The sequence below is a fragment of the Anolis carolinensis genome, unplaced genomic scaffold, assembly GCF_035594765.1.
Source record: "Anolis carolinensis isolate JA03-04 unplaced genomic scaffold, rAnoCar3.1.pri scaffold_11, whole genome shotgun sequence".
Taxonomy (NCBI): domain Eukaryota; kingdom Metazoa; phylum Chordata; class Lepidosauria; order Squamata; family Dactyloidae; genus Anolis; species Anolis carolinensis.
Window position 1 is genome coordinate 18,342,917 of NW_026943822.1, and position 23,946 is coordinate 18,366,862.

Below are 23,946 nucleotides of genomic sequence, written 5' to 3' on the forward strand. Positions count from 1 at the left end.
GGGAAATGCTTTCATACTATTAATGAATATATATTTTTCTTCTTCCTGACTTGCAAGGGTGTCTTTCTCTTTGCAAAACATTCCCTTGATTAAGAGCGAGGGAGGGTTTGCAAAAGAAATCACACTGATAGGGAGAAGAGAGAAATAGATCACAAATTGCAAGTACAGTAGAGTCTCACTTATCCAAGCCTTGCTTATCCAAGCTTCTGGATTATCCAAGCCATTTTTGTAGTCAATGTTTACAATATATCATGATATTTTGGTGCTAAATTCGTAAATACAGTAATTACAACATAACATTACTGCGTATTGAACTACTTTTTCTGTCGAATTTGTTGCATAACATGAAGTTTTGGTGCTTAATTTGTAAAATCATAACCTAATTTGATGTTTAACAGGCTTTTGCTTAATCCCTCCTTATTATCCAAGATATTCGCTTATCCAAGGTTCTGCCGGCCCGTTTAGCTTGGATAAGTTAGACTCTACTGTATATATATCCAGAGCTCTCAATGGTGTAGTGTGCTAAAGCGCTGAGCTGCTGAACTTGTAATGTAATGTTATGTTGTAATTACTGTATTTATGAATTTAGCACCAAAATATCATGATGTATTGAAAACATTGACTACAAAAATGCGTTGGATAATCCAGAATGTTGGATAAGTGAGACTCAACTTTAATAGGATAAACAGGTTAAGAAAAGCAACTACAGTATACATTCAAGTTCATGAGGCATCATATCGAGACATATATGTCTAGGTTGGTTCACCGAGTGCTCTGCTTTGGTTGAGTGAGTCTGCAGTGCCTTTCATGTTGCAGAGAAGCCATTGAAATCCACAAGCATTTGTTAGGCTGTTAGGAATGGTGGGAATTGAAGTCCAAAATACCTGGAGGGCCCAATTCTTTGTGTTTTCTTTTATTCCAGAGAGTGGAATAAACACCGAAGAAGAGTTAGAAGTGGAGCCCAGCTACAAAGCGGAATTGAGACTGTCTGATTATCAGTTGCTGAAGATCTTCATTGTGTTGTAAGTCTGGAGGCCACGTCTTCCTGACTCTGATCTCTGAATTTCCTGTTGCCTGCATCTAAATCAGGGCCTTTCTTTTACTTTGCTCCTAGGATTTGCCTCTTGGTGGTCTCCTCCTCGTACTTGGCTTTCCGCATCTTCCGCTTGGAGCAGCAGCTCTGCTCTTTGAATCGGGATTATCTCTCGCGGGTGCCCCGGAGGTAAGGAATATCCCCGTGTATCAGCACATCCTGCTTGGAAAAAACTTTTATTTCTCCATTTGTTTGTGCACTTCATTTATATCCCAGGGGTCTTCCAGACAGGCCCTATATCCCAGGGTCTGAGCCCAGGTTTTCTGCTTTAAACTGAGAGGGTGGTCTAGAAATAATAATAATAATAATAATAATAATAATAATAATAATAATAATAATAATAATAAAATAATTATAATTATAATTATATATAATAATTTATAATTATAATAATAATTTTAAATGCTAATAATAATAATAATAATAATAATAATAATAATAATAATAAGTACACTGGGTGCTGTGCCAAAAGATCTCAGCCGGCATTTGGAAACAATTGACATTGACAAAATCACGATCTGCCAACTGCAAAAGGCCACCCTGCTGGGATCTGCACGCACCATCCGAAAATACATCACACAGTCCTAGACACTTGGGAAGTGTTCGACTTGTGATTTTGTGATACGAAATCCAGCATATCTATCTTGTTTGCTGTGTCATACAATTATTATTATTATTATTATTATTATTATTATTATTATTATTATTATTAAAGGTAAAGGTTTCCCATTTCTCATCTCCATTTCTAAGCCAAAGAGCTGGCGTTGTCCGTAGACACCTCCAAGGTCATGTGGACTGCATGGAGCACCATTACCTTCCCACCGAAGTGGCACCTATTGATCTACTCACATTTTCGAACTGCTAAGTTGGCAAAAGCTGGGGCTAACAACGGGAGCTTACCCCACTCCATGGATTCGAACCGGTGACCTTTCGGTCAGCAAGTTCAACAGCTCAGTATTTTAACCCACTGCGCCACCTTATATTAAATGAAGTCATAATTAGTGGTAGTTTACGCCAAAGATATATAGCTTAGGGACGTATTAATTTACTTCCCGGTCACCAATTTCATCAGCTCCGCTTGTGAAATTTAATAAGGGAGCCAAAGGCCAGGTTTATTAAAAAGCATGTCACACCACATCAAGAGTTGGCGGCATTTTTATTTCTGTTTTCCGGTTTTAGTGAGTGCAAAACATACCATATAATAAAATATTGTTCAGGTATGGGAATCCAGTCCTGAAGCTGGGACAAGCCATGCTCCTTTGCTCTTGATACATCAATTTTTCAAAGGAAACATTGGCATCTGTCTTTGTTTTTCCTTTTGTGGGCTCGGGTTGAAACAGGGTGACATTCCTAGAACAGTGCGGACAAAGGAGAGTGGGAACACTGGACAAAGACGGATTTGTGTTATGACTTAATGGAATTTTCTCCCTCCATCACTGCTGTTTTTTTCCACGGACCTTTGACAGTATTTGCCTTTTATTTATTTTGATTAATTATAATTTTTTAAAAAGAAATTCCAATAGGAATTGGGAATGCTAGCAAACCAGAAGACATCCTTCTGCTTATTTGGCTATTTTGCTAAATGAAACATATACTGTATATACTCAAGTATAAGCCTAGTTTTTTAGCCCTTTTTTTAAGACTGAAAAAGCCCTCCTCGGCCTCTTTCAGCACCCCAAAAAGCCCAAAATACAACTTCATATTGTTTGAATTCAACCCCACACTGCCCAAGTCTCTAGTCCTGAATGAGGAATGAATTACTGTATATATTCGAGTATAAGCCTAGTTTTTCAGCCCTTTTTTAAGACTGAAAAAGCCCCGCTCGACTTATACTCGGGTGAGAGTCCTGATTGGCTTATATTTGGGTCAGCTTATAGTCGGGAATATATGCTACATTTATTATTTTTCTCTATTATTATTGGTATTATTACATTTATTATTTTTCTCTATTATTGTTGCTACTATTACATTTATTTTACTCTATTTTTTATTATTAATAATACATTTATTATTTCACTCTGATCTTACTATTATTATTGCATTTATTATTTTACTCTTTTTATTATTACACTAGCTGTGCCTGGCCACACGTTGCTGTGGCGTATGGGAATTCTTTGTTAGGTAGGTGGAATAACAGTGAATAGCTTTGTAGCCTGAAAGCCTGGCCATTTTGTTATGTGAATCCTTGTTTGGTGAGGTGGAATAGAAAGGAATAGGCTTGCTGCTTGGAAGGTTAGGTAGTTGCCTTTTAGGGGAATGTTTTTTGGGGGTGGTAGAATTGTAATTAATAGCCTCGGTGGTTCAAAGCCTGGGTGCTTGCTACCTAGGGGAAATCTTTGGTTGGTCAGCTTCAGAGTTGTATCACTGTTTCAAAGCCTGGTCGCCTTTTACAAAGGTTAATCTTTTATTGGTGTGGTTGAATTGCACTGAATATCCTTGCAGCTCTAATGTCTGGCTGTATTTATTATTTTGTATTTTATATATATATTACAAAATATAGAAAACCTGGCAATAAGAATAAGAATAGTAGAAGTTCCCGCCCATGGTCCCTGTCCCGAAAAATACTTTGAGTTCCGTGCGCATGCGTACATTGCCTGTTGTGGGTTTTGGCCTTTTTTTGGTGTTGTGATTGTGTTTTTTGTGTGATTGTGTTGTATCTTACTGGAGGCAGGGATGATGGATTGTGTTGCCAATTTTAGAGTTTGGGGGGTGTTGGGTTTTGTTGTTTTGTGAGTCGCTGTGATGCCAAAAGCCTTTTATATATATAGATGTATTATTTTCCTGTATTTATTATTATTATTATTACATGTATTATTTTACTCTATTATTATTAAAAGGATACATAAGCACATTTACATTGAAGAAGATGAGAATAATGATTTGATCAGAGTTGGACAGTCTTATCTTACAATTTGAGCTTTATGTAAATATTCAAAAACATTTAACCTACGGATGCCTCAATTAATGTAATTTTATTGGTATCTATTATTATTTCTGAAATGTACCACCCTCGGCTTATACTGGAGTCAATATTTTCCCAAGTTTTTTGTGGTAAAATTAGGTGCCTCGGCTTATATTTGGGTCGGCTTATACTCGAGTATATACGGTAGATAGTGCTCCCTGTTTTGAATAACGTAACATTGACGTAGCTTCTAAAGTCCGCAGTATTGATGTTGTAAGCAGGTCGACAACAATAACTATTCCTACGAACAGCAAAGCTAGGCAAACATTGAAAAAAAAACAGGATAATACTCAGCCTGGGGCTTTTCTCAGATTCTGTGCTTTTTGGCAAAGAGCCTGAAGCAACAGACTGGTGGGGAATTGATGGACCTCCATTGGCAGGGCTTCTTTAGACTTTGTGGCTGGACCTTGGTCAATGTAACAAGGCTCTGGGATCTGGAGCAAGCTCCTTTTCCCCCTGAAGCCATTGAAATACATAAGCATGTGGACAATTTCAGCAGAAAGGAGGAAACCATGAAAATGAACAAAATCTGACTACCAGTATTTTTAAAAAATCTAGAATCAGGACAGTAAATAACGAACAACGTTCAGAAAACAGGGGGAATTCCAGACAAGAAACAACCAGTGCTAGCTAACACCTCCCAACAGGATTTTCCACAGCTTTGAAGCTGCAAGGCTATTCAATGCTAATCAAGCTGATTTATTGTAGCATTCACACTTGCCTCAAACAGACAAGAGTCCTTTCTCCCTATCTGGAGTTTCCAAAGATATATAAACCTCACTTGCCTAGTTTCCAACAGACCTCACAACCTCTGAGGATGCCTGCCATAGATGTGGGCGAAATGTCAGGAGAGAATGCTTCTGGAAATGGCCATGCAGCCCAGAAAACTCGCGGCAACCCATTATTATTATTATTATTATTATTATTATTATTATTATTATTATTATTATTATTATTATTATTATTTTATTATGACACAGCAAACAAGATAGACATGCTGGATTTCATATCACAAAATCACAAGTCAAACACTTCCCAAGTGTCTATGACTGTGTGATGTATTTTCGGATGATGCCCGCAGATCCCAGCAGGGTGGCCTTTTGCAGCTGGCAGATTGTAATTTTGTCAATGTCTATTGTTTCCAAATGCCAGCTGAGATCTTTTGGCCTGGCACCCAATGTGCCCATCACCACCGGGACCATTATTATTATTATTATTATTATTATTACAGTAGAGTCTCACTTATCCAACATTCGCTTATCCAACGTTCTGGATTATCCAAGGCATTTTTGTAGTCAATGTTTTCAATATATAGCGATATTTTGGTGCTAAATTCATAAATACAGTAATTACTACATAGCATTACTGCATATTAAACTACTTTTTCTGTCAAATTTGTTGTATAAAATGATGTTTTGGTGCTTAATTTGTAAAATCATAACCTAATTTATGTGTAATAGGCTTTTCCTTATTATCCAAGATATTCGCTTATCCAAGCTTCTGCCGGCCCGTTTAGTTTGGATTAGTGAGACTCTACTGTACAGGAAAATAATACATATAAGAATAATAAGATCAGAGCGAAATAATAAATGTATTAATAATAATAGTAATAGTAATAATAATAATAATAATAATAATAATAATAATAATAATAATAATAATAATAAATAGAGTAAAATAAATGTAACAGTAGCAACAATAATAGAGAAAAATAATAAATGTACCATTTATACTTGAGTATAAGCCGACCTGGACCCTCACTCAAGTATAAGCCATGAGGTGCTTTTTCAGTCTTAAAAAAAGGGCTGAAGGGGGGGCGGAGTCAGCTATGGCCGGGTAAAGACGTTTTTCCTTTCAGCTCTTGAGAAAACAAAGCGAAAAGCAGTGAAAAAGGGATCGAGGAAGGATCTTTATGGATTAAAAGGGAGATGAGAGTGTTGAGCATACAAGAAACCTGAAAAGGTAATCTATTACCATTTAATTGCTTTGATTTATGAGCTTTGGCAGAAGTGAGGGGAAGCTGGCCGAAGCATGCTGAAAGCAGGCTGAAAGCAAAAGCGAAAGTAACATGATGAGCGCGAATGCGTGCGAAGCCGGAGAAGAAAAATAGTCTGTAGCTCAAATAAGCATTAAAATAATTAGCAAGATTGAATATAATCATCTGGAAGCCTCCTTTGAGGAAGGAGTGAGCTTTCTTCATCAGATTAAAAGCGAATCCCCTGGTTCCAAAGGCTCCAAAGGAAATAATGTTACAAGGCCTTGCAAGGCTTTGCAAGGCGTACTAGGGTTGTTTTTTTGGACTGCGTTGAAAGGGGGAACTAAGTACTTATAAAAAAAAAAAAATTGATAAATACGGAAGGAGCAACTGAAGGGAGGTGAATGAGAAGGAATAAACAAAGTCAGGATATCCCAAAAAATCCTCTTTGGTCACGTACAAGGCCTTCGGACAGATCTTTTTCTAGATTGGAAAGGGTTTCTCAGATCCCCAAGGAAATGAGCATTGTTAAAAGAAGTCCCCCCACCTCAATTAAGGAGGGGAAACAATTAAAACGGACCCCCCCTCAAGCGGAGGGGGCAATAGGAGGAGGAGGCATTTCTACCTCTCTGCCATGTTTATCAGCAGAACTAAAAGGAAGCAGTGAGAGCAGAGAGAGGAAAGAAATGGGGAATGAAATGGGCAGTGGCCAATTGCTAAACAAAATAGCGGAATTGATCAAAGAGGAGAGTGAAAGACAAACAAAGGAAATGAATTTGAATTTGAATTTGATGTTTGATAAAGAAAGAGAAATGAGGAAGAGCGAGATCCAGGTTTTGAAGCAAGAAATTCTGACCAGCAACAAAGAAATAAAAGCACAATTGGAGGCAGAAAGGAAAAGCTCAGATGAAAAATTTCAGACAATAAGAGAAAGTTTGAAAACAGCACATGGAGAGATACAAACAAATAAATCTGAAATTGGGAAAAATAAACAGGAACAACTTGTACTCAAACAACAAACGCAAAAAAATGAAAATAGGCTTTCAGATGTGGAAAGAAAGTTCGTGTATATGCAAGATAATCAAAGAAGAAACAACGCAATAATTAGAAACTACCCAGAAGGGAATAAGAAAGAAGATCTGAAAACCGAGATTTTGAAGTGGTTGCAAAGGATCACGCCGATATTAAACTGGTCAGAATTAGATATCGAGAGAGTTCATCGCCTTCCGAGTGGAAGAAATAAAATAATTCCTAGGAATATAATAATCCGATTTCAAAACTTCGTAAAGAAAGAAAATTTGATGAAAATATTAAAGAAGAACCCAGAATATTTAAAGATGGGCGACTCAAAATTGGAGATATTCAATGACTATTGTACTGAAACTAAGAATTGGAGATATTCAATGAAGCCTATTACGATCCAATTAATGAAGGCCGGAATTTTGTACACTTGGGGATATCCTATCTTTCTCAAATTCCAATGGAAAGGCAAGAGATACAGAATAGACTCATTGGAGCAAGGACATCAACTATTGGAGGAGCTCGGTATAATAAGAAAACAAGAGAGAGATCGAAAGGAGGAGGAGGAGAAGGGTTCGGAAGCAGGAGTAACGGAGGAATTATTTGGCGCCACTGGAGGAATCGGGATGTAAGAAGAAAGCGTAACACTGCAATTAAATTTATTATTGAATTTAAAATGAGCACTCGGGGGGAGGGAGACTCTGGGCCATGGGATGACTTCGCCTTCCCCCTCCCCAATTGGGAAGGCCGGGGGCCATGATTGGGACGAGGAGTCCCGAAGAATGGAAGGGGAGGAAGGGGGGAATGAGGGAAGGGGGGGATCAAGGGGGAGGAGGGGGGAAGGGTGGGCAAGGGTAGGGGAGGGTAAGGGTCAAGGGTTCACATTGGTTCAAGCCACAAAAAAGCTTTTAAAGGGAAATGGAAATGATGTCTCATAAATTAAGAATTTCAACACTTAATGTGAGAGGGTTGGGGACGGTAATTAAGAGAAGGCGGATTGAAGCCCTACTGAAGAAGGACGCGGCGGATGTCATCTTCCTACAGGAAACGCATCAGAATAAACTGGGCTCAAATGAACTAAAGTCGAGCTGGATAAGGAATTATGAGAAATCTTTTGGGTCATCAAAGTCAAGAGGTGTAGCTATAATAATAGCAAAGAAATGTAATTTGGGTATAAATAAGGTATTGAAAGATGAAGAGGGAAGATACATAATAATATATGGTGAAATAGGGGAAGAAAAATATGTATTAGTAAATGTATATGCACCAAATGTTAAACAGCAAGAATTTTATGAAAAAGTATTAGAGCAAATAGAGAATTATCACCAACAAAATGTAATATTTGGAGGAGATTGTAATTGTTATATGGACCCAAAGAAGGATAAAACAATGTTAGCATCAAAAACAAGAAATATCGAAATAACGGACTTAAGTAGAGTAATGAATAAATGGCAACTGAAGGATGTGTGGAGATTGGTAAAAGGGAATGAAAGCAGATATACATATTATTCATCGGTGCATAAGGTGTATACAAGAATAGATTATATTTTTGTCTCCAAAAATATGTTAAGTAAAGTGTTAAATGCTGATATTGGGATAATTAAGATTTCGGATCATGCTCTGGTATCGATTGAGTTGGTGCTGAAATGTGATTATGACAAAATGAAGAGGTGGAGGTTAAATACGAAAATATTGAATTATAAAGAGATAGTAGACAGAATGCAAGTAGAATGGCAAGAAACATGGGGCTTTAATGAAAAGGGGGTGACAAAAGGAGTTCTATGGGACACCATGAAAGCAGTGACTAGAGGGTTATGCATAAAAGAGACAATTAATCTAAAAAAAAGGCAAGAAGAAAGGAAAAGGAATTTAGAAAGAGAAATAGAAGAGATCGAAAAAACATATGTAATAAAGAGAGATATACGAACTTATGCAAGGCTGAGAGCAAAAAAAGAGGAACTGGATAAAATGGAAATAGATGAAGTACAAGAGAATTTAATTTATTTAAGGAGGGAATACTTTGAGTTTAGTGATAGGAATTCCAAGATGCTAGCCAAATCAACACAAAAAAAGAAAATGGAAGGAATGATAAATATGATAAAAGATAAAACAGGTAAATTATGTAGAACTATGAAAGAAAAACTGAAGGTATTTGAAGAATTTTATAAAGAATTATATCAAACTAAAGCTAGCTCTATAGAAGTAATTAGGAAATATGTGGAGGAAAATTGGGAGTGCAAGCTGGAGGAGAGGGATAAAGAGCTATTGGAACAACCCATTAAGAGGATAGAAATAGAGGAAGTTATTAAGAAATTAAAAGTGGGGAAAGCTCCAGGCCTGGATGGTCTAGGGACAGAATATTATAAAAGCTTCAGAGAAGTTTTAACTCCAAAATTATTAAAAATGTATAATGGGATAATGGAGGGAGATAAAATACCAGAATCATGGAGGAAATCACTAATAATATTAATACCCAAACCTGATAAAGATTTAACAGACCCGGGGTCATATAGGCCCATATCGTTAGTTAATCAGGACGCAAAAATTCTGTCTGCGATAATAGCTAATAGAATGAATAAATGCATGTATAAGTATATAAAAAAAGATCAGTGTGGGTTTGTGAAGGGAAGACTAATGTCAAATTTGATAGGGAGAGTACTAAAAAAAATTTATCTGGCTAAAGAGGGGAAGGAAAAAGCAGGGATATTATCACTAGATATTTTTAAAGCGTTTGATTGTGTGGAATGGGAGGCATTAAGGGAAATCCTGAATAAATTCGGAATGGGAAATAGAATAAAAGGAATCTTAGAACAATTTTATTCAAGGAATTCAGCAGAGATAACTATAAATGATGGAGTGACTAAGGAAATAAAAGTGTCCAGAGGAACGAGGCAAGGGTGCCCTTTGTCGCCGATATTATTTGCTATGGTGATAGAAATGTTTGCAAACGGTATAAGGAATGATAAGAATCTAGAGGGGCTAGGAAAAAAGGAGAAACATAAGGTGAGCTTATTTGCTGACGATACATTGCTATTTATAGAAAATATAATAGAGAAAATGGACAAAATAAAAGAACATTTGGAGATATTTGGGAAAACAACAGGTTTACAAGTTAATTGGAATAAGTCAGAAATGATGTTAATAAATTATACAAAGGAAGAAGAGAAAGATTTTATAGAGCAGAGTAAAATGGGAATAAGAATTAAGAATGAATTAAAATACTTAGGAATATTAATAACAAAGGATTTAAAAAAAATGGAAGAAGTAAATGTAGTAACATTAAGGAAAGAGGTTCAGAAAAAATTAATAGAATATGAAGACATACGCCTATCCTGGTTTGGAAGAATAGCATTAGTAAAAATGAAAATACTTCCAAAGATAAATTTTATATTTAGAATGCTACCACTTCAAATCACAGAAGAAGAACTAAACAGATGGCAACAAATGATTAATAAGTATTGTAATGGAAGTAAAAGAAATAGATTAACTAAACAGCTATGGTATAGATCACAAAAAGAGGGAGGACTAGCACTACCTAATATTAAAAAATATTATGAAGCAAGCAGATTAAGCTTGGTGATAGAAGGAATGGTTAAAAGAGAGGGAATAGATTGGCTTAGTAATGATTCAGGAAAAGTGGAGGATGAAATTTGGAATATATTTTTTAAACAGTTTACTAAAAAAGAAATGAGGGAAATTAGAAACCCAATGTTGAGCAATATATTAGAAGTGTGGAATAAATATAGGAGGAAGTTAATAGGGGAGGGGTCAATCATAACCCCAATAGTGATGGAAAAAAAATTCCCTAAAAATTTAAAAAAAGTAATGGATAAAAAATTAAGGGAGAAAAAATTAGATAGGATAGAGGATTGGCTGAAGGTGAGAATGAAGAAGGAAATGATGTTGGAAGAGTTTAAAGAAATAAAATTGACATGGTTCCACTGTATACAATTAGAACAATGGTTTAAAAATTGGGAAAAAAACAATAGAAATGGAAGCCAACTTAGTCAATTTGAGCTAACAATACAGAAGGGAAGGGCTGTAGAGGAACAGGAAAACTTGAGAGGTATAATTAGTAGAATTTATAAGATATTAATCGAAACGAAGGAGGGGAAAATAAATAAGAATACCCTTAAGGAGTCTTGGGAAGAAGACTTAGGGATAAAAATAAGCGAAATAGAATGGCAACAGTTATGGGGACAAAGACACTTAAAAAATTTATCAATACGGGTTAAAGAAAATTACTACAAGTTAATATGGAAGTGGTATCTGACACCAGTAAGAATAGCATATATGAATAAAAATAATTCAAAAGATTGCTGGAGAGGGTGCCAAGAACCAGGAACTTATATACACATGTGGTGGCAATGCAAATATGTAAACAAATTTTGGGGGAAAGTTTTTAGAGAAATAGAAGATATAATGAATAGGAAAATTGATAAAAGTCCTAGCATAGCATTATTATCATTATATAACAATAAACAATGGAAGAAGGAGGAGAAAGATGCGATAACAAATCTAGTAACAATAGCAAGATTACTTATAGCAAGGAATTGGAAAAAAGAAATGAACATACAAATAGAGGAGTGGTATAAAGAAGCATGGAAATTAGCAATAAATGATAAACTAACATGTATATTAAAGGTTAAAAAAGGTATATGGAAACAAAGCGATTATGATGCTGTGTGGGGAAAATTTGTTGTAAAAGGTTTAAAAAACAAGGAAGGAAAGTTACCGTCACAAGAGGAAATGAGGTTTTGGACAGATGATATGTAAGAATTGTGGCTTGAGACGGGGGGAGGGGAGCACCGTGGTGGGGTGAAAATGTTTAAGCAAAACTATAAAAGAGTATGCTGTATAAAATGTAATAGAACCAATAATTGTATAATAATAAAAAAACATTTAAAAAAAAAAAAAAAAAAAAAAAAAAAAAAAAAAAAAAAAAAAAAAAAAAAAAAGGGCTGAAAAATTAATAATAATAATAAATAGAGTAAAATCAATGTAATAGTAGCAACAATAATAGAGAAAAATAATAAATGTAATAATACCAGTAATAATAGAGAAAAATAATAAATGTACCATATATACTTGAGTATAAGCCGACCAGGACCCTCACTCAAGTATAAGCCATGGGGTGCTTTTTCAGTCTTAAAAAAAGGGCTGAAATATTAGGCTTATACTCGAGTATATACAGTAATTCATTCCTCATTCAGGACTAGAGACTTGGGCAGTGTGGGGTTGAATTCAAACAATATGAAGTTGTACTTTGGGCTTTTTGGGGTGCTGAAAGAGGCTCCCTTGGATCCTGTTCACGTTGCTTCTGCTCCTTTTTTCTCCTTTTATACAGGTGACTCTGGCCCCGGGAGGGACGATCCTAGAGAAAGAGAGGAAGAGAGAACCGCACCTTAAAGACAAAATCCTTGCCGCGTCCAAGTGGTTTGCGTGGCTGCAATGAAGACGAGGCAAAAGGATCCCTTGTTCGGACTCTTGGACCAAAGCCGAAAGGTAGACGTGACTCCTCGGCAGCCTCTTTCGGTGGTGCTTTTTATTGCTGGCCGGTAAAGAGACATCACTTGGGCATTGCTTGTCTGTGGATGGAGGCTCCAGTCCAATCCTATCCCCAGCCCTTGGGGCCGCCGGATGACTTTTTCTATAGAAAACCACAGAGAAAAGTGGAGATTATATTACAGGGCTAATTCTGAGGCGCCCGACTGTTTTGGGTTGGTTTTGGGCAGTGTCTTCCTGGAGTTTTGCATTCAAAAATGTGACTGTTATCACCAGAGGGATGTATGCAAGTTGCGGAGAAGCAGATGGAGTTTTCCACCCGGGAGATTGCGGGAATCCTGCTTTGTGCCAATAAAGGAGAGCGACGGCTAAGGAATATTTTCTCAAGGAGGACGGAGCACAGCTTGGAGACATCTCTTCCTCCTTCTGAGCACAAAATAATTTCCATCGGGACTGCTCTTCTCGTGTGAATGGGATGCCACAAAAATGCCAGTAGTTGCCATCGTGGTATCCTGTGAGGTGCCAGGCGGGACCTGAGCGCTCACGGACCGGGACCGAACGAATGGAAAGCAGCCTTTCCAAACCATCATGGCTACGACTTCAAGAAAGGAGGAAACGAAGAGACACGACTCGGTTGTGTTGCCGTTGTTGCACTTTACTTCGGTCTCGCCCCTATTAGTAATATTAAACTTTATTTATATTCCGCCCTATCTCCCTGGAGGGACTCGGGGCGGAATCAAAACATTAAACGCCTGAACACAACAACAATACACCCATTACAATGAAAATTGACAAACCAACGATACAAAAACAAATTGCGACTTAATAACAAAAATTAAATGAACAACACAACCTGTTGTATCAGACATAAGACAAAACATCAGACATCGAACCACAAAAATGCCTTTTGAAGGCACTACAGCTCAACAGATCCCTTATATTACAGTCCTTTCCTCCAAAAGGTAGCTTTTACCACAATTTGTTGTCTTCTGAAGCATATACAGTAGAGTCTCACTTATCCAACATAAACGGGCCCGCAGAACGTTGGATAATCGAATATGTTGGATAATAAGGAGAGATTAAGGAAAAGCCTATTACACATCAAATTAGGTTGTGATTTTACAAATTAAGCACCAAAACATCATGTTATACAACAAATTTGACAGAAAAAGTAGTTCAATACTCAGTAATGCTATGTAGTAATTACTGTATTTACGAATTTAGCACCAAAATATCATGATATATTGAAAACACTGACTACAAAAATGTGTTGGATAATCCAGAACGTTGGATAAGCCAGTGTTGGATAAGTGAGACTCTACTGTACAACCTACTCTCTTGCCTTTTAGTTTGGGAATGATCCCTTCCAGGAGGGAGAAAAGCCTCCCGGCGGGGCATCAAAAGGGCTTCTGGGATTCTTTTGGCATGAGAGTGGGTTTTAAAAATAATAATAATAAAATGAAAAACTTTATTTACAGACAGCCCTATCTCCCCAAAGAAACTCAGGGCGGTTTCCAAACATCATAATAATAATAATAATAATAATAATAATAATAATAATAATAATAATAATACTTTATTTATACCTTGCCACCATCTCCCCGCAGGGACTCGGGGCATTGAACATATGGCAACCGTTCAATGCCCAAAGAAAACCGTACCAAACAGTTTACATCACATTAGACAATATAAACAATCTTAACTGTAACTTAATAAACAAAATGATGACCAACAGGATAAGACTGAAAATAAAATTTAAAAAAACATCATTAAAAACCCTGATAAAACACATTTAAAATAATATATATATACAGTAGAGTCTCACTTATCCAAGCTAAATGGGCCGGCAGAAGCTTGGATAAGCGAATATCTTGGATAATAAGGAGGGATTAAGGAAAAGCCTATTAAACATCAAATTAGGTTATGATTTTACAAGTTAAGCACCAAAAATTCATGCTATACAACAAATTTGACAGAAAAAGTAGTTCAATACGCAGTAATGTTATGTTGTATTTACTGTATTTACTAATTTAGCACCAAAATATCACGATATATTGAAAACATTGACTACAAAAATGGCTTGGATTATCCAGAGGCTTGGATAAGCGAGGCTTGGATAAGTGAGACTCTACTGTATATATAATATATATATATATATACTAGCTGTGCCCGGCCACACGTTGCTGTGGCGAAGTATGGTGGTATGGGAAATAAAGTATTGAGGAATTGGTGGTAGTTAAGGTCAAGAATCAAGGTTTTACCTTACATTAAGTCCATTATAAATGGGTTATATAGCTGTGTGGAAGGGCCTTGAGTCTACACTGCCATATAATCCAGTTAAAATCTGATAATCTGTATTTTATAGGCAGTGTGGAAGAGGCCTGAGGCCTAACTCTGCCTGTCCCCTGGGCTGAGTGGGTTGCTAGGAGACCAAGTGGGCGGAGCTTAGCCTTCTAACTGGCAGCAATTCGATAAAAACAATTCTTCCTCTCCCTCTAATTAGGACTTTATTTTTCTTTTCGTTTTGTTGCATGAACATAGAGGCATGGATGAGAGGTTGTGCTGCCAAGTTTAGTGTTTCTGGGATGTGTAGTTTTGTTGTTTTGTCCTAGGCCGAAATTTCATTACTCTTTTATATAGATAGATATAACTGAGTACATCAAAACTGCATCAGGCGAGGAGTTTCGATGCCTAGCTTTCAAAGAACGCGCTCCCATGCATTGCTGGTCTTTGGAGCAACTTTGGGAAGGAGAGTTTAAATGCGGAAAGGGCAGCCCATAGGTAGGCTCTAGGTCTCACTTTTGCAGCCGTGGAAGCCTCTTTGGAAAACCTCCAAAATCCCTTGACGACAAGTCACCCTTTATAGTTTGTCCAAATGCTATCTTATTATAATTTATTTATTTTTTTGTCCTGGAAACGGCTCCCAAAGAGGCCTAAAACATCCTCCAAACGCCTGCAAATATTTCGGTTTGATGCTGGAATCGTGGAAGTGTTTTTGTGCCATTCCACTTGGTCTTCTCATGGAAGTCATTTCTGAAAGGTGCCACGGTTCTCCGGCACATTTTCAGGTTTAAAAGCCCAGTCTTTGCAGACAGGGCTACCACCAGCCAAAGCTGGGACCTGCTACATTTGGAGAAGGGCTCGGACATAAGAGAGGGCATCTAGTCTGGTGGACTCCTCTAGAAGGAGCATCACTTTAATGCTCACCAATTGCACATTTCCCGCAATGCTCCAGAGTGGGAACGCTATGGGAAATTAAATAAATACCTAGCTCTTGGATATATGCACTTAACTAGAACATTGCAGAAAAAAGATGGATAATCATTGGTAGGTCCCCAGTGGTTGCCCTGGAATGGAACATCTGATGCCAGGTTGGCTTGAATAAGGAGAGATTCAAGTCGAGTATTGTCAAGCAGGAGTGAGAAATATACCGTCTATGACATGTTATAGGACTGCAGCTCCCATGACAACAAAAGCCAATATTGTGAGACTTGATTGGAGTCGGGTGTCCAACGAAACCCAAAAGGACACCGATTCCCATTCTTGCACTAGACCAAGGAGAGGTCAACGCTGGTGGATGCTCTCCAGAGACTTTGCAGTGTGGCTGGGGGTGATGGGAGTTGCAGACCAAAAGGACTTGTTTATGGCACTTAGTTGACTGTCTGTCAAAGAAAACACACCAATTGTATTCTTCCCGCCCGGGTGCAAGACGTTCGCCGGCTGCCGGTCGGTCGGTGGGCTTCTTTCTTAGCAATAACGTCTCAGGTGTTTCATGTCTTGTTTGTAATCCCATCCTCCCGTGTTGTGGGGAGGTAAATGTCATGTTTGTGCTGATTATTTTGTATTATTTTGGAAAGCGCTGCTAAGGCAAAGTCCTTTTGTTTACTTGCGGGTTGTCTTGGAATGGGCAGAGTTTGGGAAAGGATCCTTTCTCTTGGACTACAACTCCGGCCATTCCCAAGCCAGCCTGACTGTTGGGAGTAACTTTCCCAAGGATGAGGAAAGGGGCAAAAGCAGATCCGGAAAGTGCCAAGACAATTTGGTCGATATATATATATATATGCCAAGGTGGGTTTTTTTTTTGCTGCATTTTCTATCACCCTGACACGTTTGTGCTTGAGAATAATGGTTCAGAGCATGACCCATGCGCCGGAAGACCCTCGTTCGAGTTACAGCTGAGCTGTGAACGCAGTCCAATGAGCAGTTCTCCCTGGGCCTTAGGAGCCCTTCCTTCTTTGATACGGAGATTACAGTGCTGACCTACCTTACAGGGTTGTTGTAAGGATGATCAATGTACGCGGAGAGCTTTGAACACTTTGGAGAAGCGCTTTATAAATATTAAGTATTACCAGTAGTGTTACTCCATTATGTACGGGCGTGTCTTTTTCTTTTCATCCCATAAGAGGCCTCTATTTTCAGTGATGGTTTGGGTGATAAATATTCAGGACAAGTATGAGGTGTTGAATGAAAAGTAATGCCTCCACCTTCGTAACTCCTCAACCTACGTTGATCATGGGCTCGTCCCCATGTAAGCCGCCCCGAGTCCTTTCAGGGAGAAGAATGGTGGGATATAAAAATAAAGTTATTATTACGAGGGTTGAATGAAAAGTAATACCTCCACCTTCGTAACTCCTCAACCTACGTTGATCATGGGCTCGTCCCCATGTAAGCCGCCCCGAGTCCTTTCAGGGAGAAGAATGGTGGGATATAAAAATAAAGTTATTATTACGAGGGTTGAATGAAAAGTAATGCCTCCACCTTCGTAACTCCTCAACCTACGTTGATCATGGGCTCGTCCCCATGTAAGCCACCCCGAGTCCTTTCAGGGAGAAGAATGGTGGGATATAAAAATAAAGTTATTATTACGAGGGTTGAATGAAAAGTAATACCTCCACCTTCGTAACTCCTCAACCTACGTTGATCATGGGCTCGTCCCCATGTAAGCCGCCCCGAGTCCTTTCAGGGAGAAGAATGGTGGGATATAAAAATAAAGTTATTATTACGAGGGTTGAATGAAAAGTAATGCCTCCACCTTCGTAACTCCTCAACCTACGTTGATCATGGGCTCGTCCCCATGTAAGCCGCCCCGAGTCCTTTCAGGGAGAAGAATGGTGGGATATAAAAATAAAGTTATTATTACGAGGGTTGAATGAAAAGTAATGCCTCCACCTTCATAACTCCTCAACAGATGGCAGTCCTGGTCTGCGGCAGAAACTGGCTTGTTCAGTAGACTCTCCTCTACAGCTCAATTTGGCCTTAGCATTGAACGGTTGTGTTGTTAAATTGCGGAGTATGGAACCCTGTGCAGACAGTTCCATTTGTTGGGAAGCCTTAGCATTGAACGGTTGTGTTGTTAAAGTGCGAAGTATGGAACCCTGTGCAGACAGTTCCATTTGGCGGGAAGCCTTAGCATCGAACGGTTGTGTTGTTAAAGTGCGAAGTCCACAAAGATTGTACAACGGTTGTAGAAATACACACATTTAGTGTTGGGAAGCAGCAGTACCTGCACTGGAATTTAGACAAAGAATGGGATTCTACTCCAACAGATTGTGCATTATTTTTTTTTTTTGGAGAAGCTTCAAGTATTTATTTATTTGCAGTATTTATATTCTGCCCTTCTTTCTCACCCCGAAGGGGACTCAGGGCGGATCACATTGTACACATGCATGGCAAACATTCAATGCCATATAACATAGAACAGAGACAGAGACAGACACAGAGGCAATTTAAACCTTCTCCAGCTTCCTGGGGGTATGCTTGATTCTGGCCACAGGGGGAGCAGCTGCTTCATCATCCACTGCGACAGCACTTCCTCATTCCAACGGCGGCTGGATGATTTTTATGGTGTCGTAAATTAGCCTCCCCACATATAAGTGGTATCTAAATTTCCTACTTGATACCGTGTTTCCCCAAAAATAAGACAGTGTCTTATATTAATTTTTGCTCCCAAAGATGCTCTAGGTCTTATTTTCAGGGGATGTCTTATTTTTCCATGAAGAAGAATTCACATTTATTGTTGAACAAAAAAAATGAACATTTATTATATACATTACAGTAGTTGTCATCATAAACCAGCATAACCAGACAAACTGTGAATCCTATCAAGAATTTCTTCTTACTATCAATATTTCCATGTACAACTTTATGGTACATACATTTACCAATCCTGCATGCTCATGCTTTGGCGGGCATGCTTCCAAACAAAAACTTTTCTAGGTCTTACTTTTGGGGGAGGCCTTATATTTAGCAATTCAGCAAAACCTCTACTAGGTCTTATTTTCTGGGCATGTCTTATTTTAGGGGAAACAGGGTAGATGCAACTATCTTTCGGGTTGCATAGGTCAGCAACGAGCAGGGGCTATATTTTATTTTTAATTGTCGGGTGCTCACCCCGACATGGGCTGGCCTCGAACTCATGACCTCTTGGTCAGAGTGATTTATTGCAGCTGGCTGCTGACCGGCCTGTGCCCCAAGTAGCTTCTTGTGTGAGAAAATTGGCCATCTGCAAAGATGTTGCTCAGGGAATGCTTGGATATTTTGATGTTTTTACCATCCTTGTGGGAGACATCTCTCATGTCCCCGCATGGAGCTGGAGCTGACAAAGGGAGCTCATCCGCACTTTCCCCAAGTTGGATTCAAACTGGCAACCTTCAGGTCAGCAACCCAACCTTCAAGTCATCAATTGTGCCAGCACAAGGGTTTAACCCACTGTGCCATTGGGGGCATCAACAGATTGTACTGTAGTTGTGTGACTGTCTGCAACAGGCGAGGCAAACAGCAGCTGCCTTCAGAATCCCTTACTGATCTTGCATGGAGAAAATAGCCAAGCCTATCCTCTTGACATGTTAAAAAAAAGCACAGATCCAAAATGGAAATCAAAAGAGAAGTGTAGACTGGTGAAAAAAGACTCCATCCTTCTTCTCATGAGGATGAACCAAGGTAAGCTTCAACCACCTTGTCATCAGCATTCAAAACGAGAAGACACCCAGTTTACTTCTAGTGTAGTCAAATCATATAACATTTCAAAGTTCTTGCAATAAGAGGGTAAAAGTGACAGCTATGTTTCGCTGTTTGATCCGGGAGGGAAAATAACACGTTATGCAGACCCAGATCTGTCTCCCACACAGGCAACTAGTTTGATGGAACAACTCGAACACACAGCTTCTCAGGAGTGCCGGAGATTACACTTCAGCTGCTGAGGTCTAAAATGGTGAGATCCTCACGGGGATGACCTCGGCTTTTGTAACCATATTTACTGGCGCTCGCTATCCTCGCTCACCTCTTCGACGGTGGATTCGTGGAACGTGCTTTGTGAGCAGTCTTGCCTCTTAATCTGATCTTGCTGATGCTGTTTAGGAGGATGACAGTATTCTCTGTTTTGACCTGGAATCCCTGCAGCTAAACTCTGGTTTGCAGGTTAGCATTCGTGCAACTCTAAAGGGACTTTACACACCGGTGTGGTGGTGCTAGGGCTTGTGGGGTTGCCACGTTTGGCCAAGTTTCTCTGTCTCCCTCTGACCAGTCTCCACAGCCATTGGGAATGGGTGGGTTTTCCAGCAAATGAATATTGACGTGAGATGGCTTTGCCACAGTATTTGGGGGTGCCTTGGTGTTCAATGGGCCCCCGGTGGTGCAGTGGGTTAAACCGCTGAGCTGCTGAACTTGCTGACTGAAAAATCGGAAATTCAAATCTGGGGAGTGGGGTGAGCTCCCACTGTCAGCCCCAGCTTCTGCCAACCTAGCAATTTGAAAACATGCAAATATGAGTAGATCAATAGGTACCGCTCCAGCGGGAACGTAACGGCGCTCCATGCAGTCATGCCAGCCACATGACCTTGGAGGTGTCTACGGACAACGCCGGCTCTTCGGCTTAGAAATGAAGATGAGCACCAACCTCCAGAGACAGGCACGACTAGACTTAATGTCAGGGGAAAACCTTTACCTTTAATAATAATAAGAAGAAAATTGCACAGACAGACTACAAACAGAGGCACAACTATGTGGCCCAAATGATTCATTGGAACTTATGCTTCAAGTACCACCTCCCAGGAGTAAAGAACTGGTGGGATCACAAACCTGCAAAAGTATTGGAAAATGAGCAGGCAAAGATACTGTGGGACTTCCGAATCCAGACTGACAATGTTCTGGAACACAACACACCAGACATCACAGTTGTGGAAAAGAAAAAGGTTTGGATCATTGATGTTGCCATCCCAGGTGACAGTTGCATTGACGAAAAACAACAGGAAAAACTCAGCCGCTATCAGGACCTCAAGATCGAACTTCAAAGACTCTGGCAGAAACCAGTGCAGGTGGTCCCGGTGGTGATGGGCACACTGGGTGCAATGCCAAAAGATCTCAGCCGGCATTTGGAAACAATAGACATTGACAAAATCATGATCTGTCAACTGCAAAAGGCCACCCTGCTGGGATCTGCACACATCATGCGAAAATACATCACACAGTCCTAGACGCTTGGGAAGTGTTTGACTTGTGATTTTGTGATATGAAATCCAGCATGTCTATCTTGTTTGCTGTGTCATTAATAATAATAATAATAATAATAATAATAATAATAATAATAATAATAATAATAATAATAATTTCTAGATCACTCTCTCTCCCCGAAGGAACTCAGGATGGTTTGCACACCTAAAAAGGCAAACATTCGACACGACTTGACTTAATGTCAGGGGAAAACCTTTACCTTTACTTGGTGTTCAGTGAGCAAGGACATCCCATTGGATTTACAAAAGGTCCAGGTCAGGATACAACCGCTAGACCAGGTATGTTAATATGGATCAACATGGCTATCTGAATGCTTGAACTCTCCTTTAAAGTATGTCCAACATCATATCTGGCAACTGTGGCCTTCTAGGGATGATGAGGTTTATCTCCAGTATATTTTCCTAACCAACTTTGTGCAAGCCGGGTTGTATCTGCACAGCACTATTATAACACGTTGATACCACTTTAACTAACATCGTATCGCCATATGGGCTCTTGAGCTTTTACCTCTGTGAGCTTTTTAGAATGCTTTGCTGGACAGCCCTATGGCTGTTTAAGGAATTTGATCTACCACATTAAACTACAAATTCCAGGATTGTATAGCATTGCTTCATGGCAATTGAAGTGGTACAAAGCTGCTATAACTGTACAGTGTGGGTTACACTCTGCAGAAAAAACTCCTATCCAAACATGGTGCATACCCCAAAGTTTGCATTCTTGATCTTGTGGCTTATCAATGTAGCTTTTAAAAGAGGAAGATTCAGAATTTTGTGGTTTTGGATTTGGCACGAACATGTACAGATGGATGCCTTCTACTTTCTCCTCTACGATCATCTTCGCACTAAGCCAGTGGTTGTCAACCTTCCTAATGCCACAACCCTTAATACAGCTCCTTGTGTTGTGGTGACCCCAACCATAACATTATTTTTGTTGCTATTTCATAACTGTAATTTGGCTACTGTTATGAATCATCATGTAAATATCTGATATGCAGATATGCATATTTCATTCACTGGACCAAATTTGGCACAAATGCCCGATATGTTGGGGTTGTGAGGGGGATTGATTTTGTCGTTTTGTAAGACAATTACCGTCAAAGGATCCTGGCTCACGAGGGAAATCAGGCAGAAAAACTCTGTCTCGTGAGAGATGCAAAAAGCAAAGTTTATTTTCACCACAGCTTTGAGATGGCGAACAGCCGTACACCCCAAAAGGTTTGTACTTGTAAATGGCTGCCGCAACATATGCATAGCAAAGAATTTATACCTTTGGCTTATCTAAAATTGACCAATGGCTGAGGGTCTTCCTCACCTTCCACACCCACTTGGCATAAGTGATACCTGTGACCTCACTTGTTGATTTCAAGCTAACTTTTGGTCTTGGAACTTTCTGGAGAAAGGCACCAGCTCACAGGAAGGGAGGGGCATATGCAGAGGCAAAGCTACATAGGCAATAGTTTACTATTTTCTGGCTTATGGTCCCTTCAGTTTGGAGTTGTAGTTACTCTGATTTATACAATCAAAAAGCATTCTGAACTCAATTGATGCTGGAATTGAACCAAACTTGGCATACAGAACTCCCACAACCAACAAAAAATACTGGAAGGGTTTGTTGGGCATTGACCTTGAGTTTGGGAGTTGTAGTTCACCTACATCCCGAGAGCACTGTGGACTCAAACAATGATGGATCTGGACCAAACTTTGCACGGATACTCAATATTCCCAAATGTGAACACTGGTGGAGTTTGGGGAAAATAGACCTTTGGGTGTTGTAGTTGCTGGGATTTGTAGTTCACTTACAATCAAGGGGCCCCTTGAACCCCACCAACGATAGAATTGGGTCAAACTTCCCACATAGAAACCCTATGACCAACAGGAAATACTGGAGGGATTTGGGAGGAATTGACATTTTGGTTTAGCGGAAATCTCATGGCCTTGTGCATGCAATTACAAGGACAGTGGTTTCCTGCCCTTGCTTGCTTACAGAGATGCTTCTTTATAATCCTCTTACTCTGGTTTAATCAACAGAGGCTCTCCTTCTAAAGGCAGAGATTAGAACTGTCAATTTACCGTTGAAAGCTCAGTCTCGCTCCAGAACAGGGCACGGTTCCAGGCCTGAACACCGACACCGGTGACTGCAATGGCATAAATCGTATTGATGGCAAATGATGCCGCGGTTGTCAGGAAAGCATCCCAACCCCGGCACCCCGCACGGCCAAGGCGAGAACTGGGTCACCATGCAAAGGCTACTCAGGCGTATGCTTTCGGCCAGGATTCAAATCAAAATCTTAGAAAGTGGAAATGTACCAGTACGATCCATATCACACCAGTAACAATAGGAACTGAGCAACCAGGTTAGCAGCGAAGAAAAGTCGATTCCCTTGTACTTTCCTCATTAATACAAACAAAGCTTTTAATCTCATTGGATAACTATTACTTTATATACTCGAGTATAAGCCTAGTTTTTCAGCCCCTTTTTTAAAGACTGAAAAAGCCCCCCTCGGCTTATATACTCAGGTGAGGGTCCTGGTTGGCTTATATTTGGGTCAGCTTATACTCAATAATATATGGTACATTTATTATTTTTCTCTATTATTATTGGTATTATTACAGTTATTATTTTTCTCTATTATTGTTGCTACTACAGTAGAGTCTCACTTATCCAAGCTAAACGGGCCGGCAGAACGTTGGATAAGCGAATATGTTGGATAATAAGGAGACATTAAGGAAAAGCCTATTAAACATCAAATTAGATTATGATTTTACAAATTAAGCACCAAAACATCATGTTTAACAACAAATTTGACAGTGTTTAAAAAATTCTAAAATCAGGACAGTAAATAAAGAAGACAGACAGTTAACATCTCTTCTCTGAAGTTTCTTG

At 39.2% G+C, this 23,946-nt stretch overlaps 1 protein-coding gene across 4 annotated transcripts in view; it reads left to right on the plus strand.

Annotated features, from left to right (window-relative positions):
• The window catches only part of gramd2a (GRAM domain containing 2A), a 70,645-nt gene extending 53,742 nt beyond the window's left edge, over positions 1 to 16,903 (plus strand). For all 4 annotated transcript variants that reach the window (XM_062963365.1, XM_062963368.1, XM_062963367.1 and 1 more), the window contains exons 10-12: positions 923 to 1,022; positions 1,115 to 1,222; positions 12,398 to 16,903. In XM_062963365.1, the coding sequence (XP_062819435.1) occupies positions 923 to 1,022; positions 1,115 to 1,222; positions 12,398 to 12,401 (212 nt within the window). In that variant the 3' untranslated portion in view covers positions 12,402 to 16,903. The remainder of the gene's footprint in view (positions 1 to 922; positions 1,023 to 1,114; positions 1,223 to 12,397) is intronic.
• The last annotated feature ends 7,043 nt before the right edge of the window (positions 16,904 to 23,946 follow it).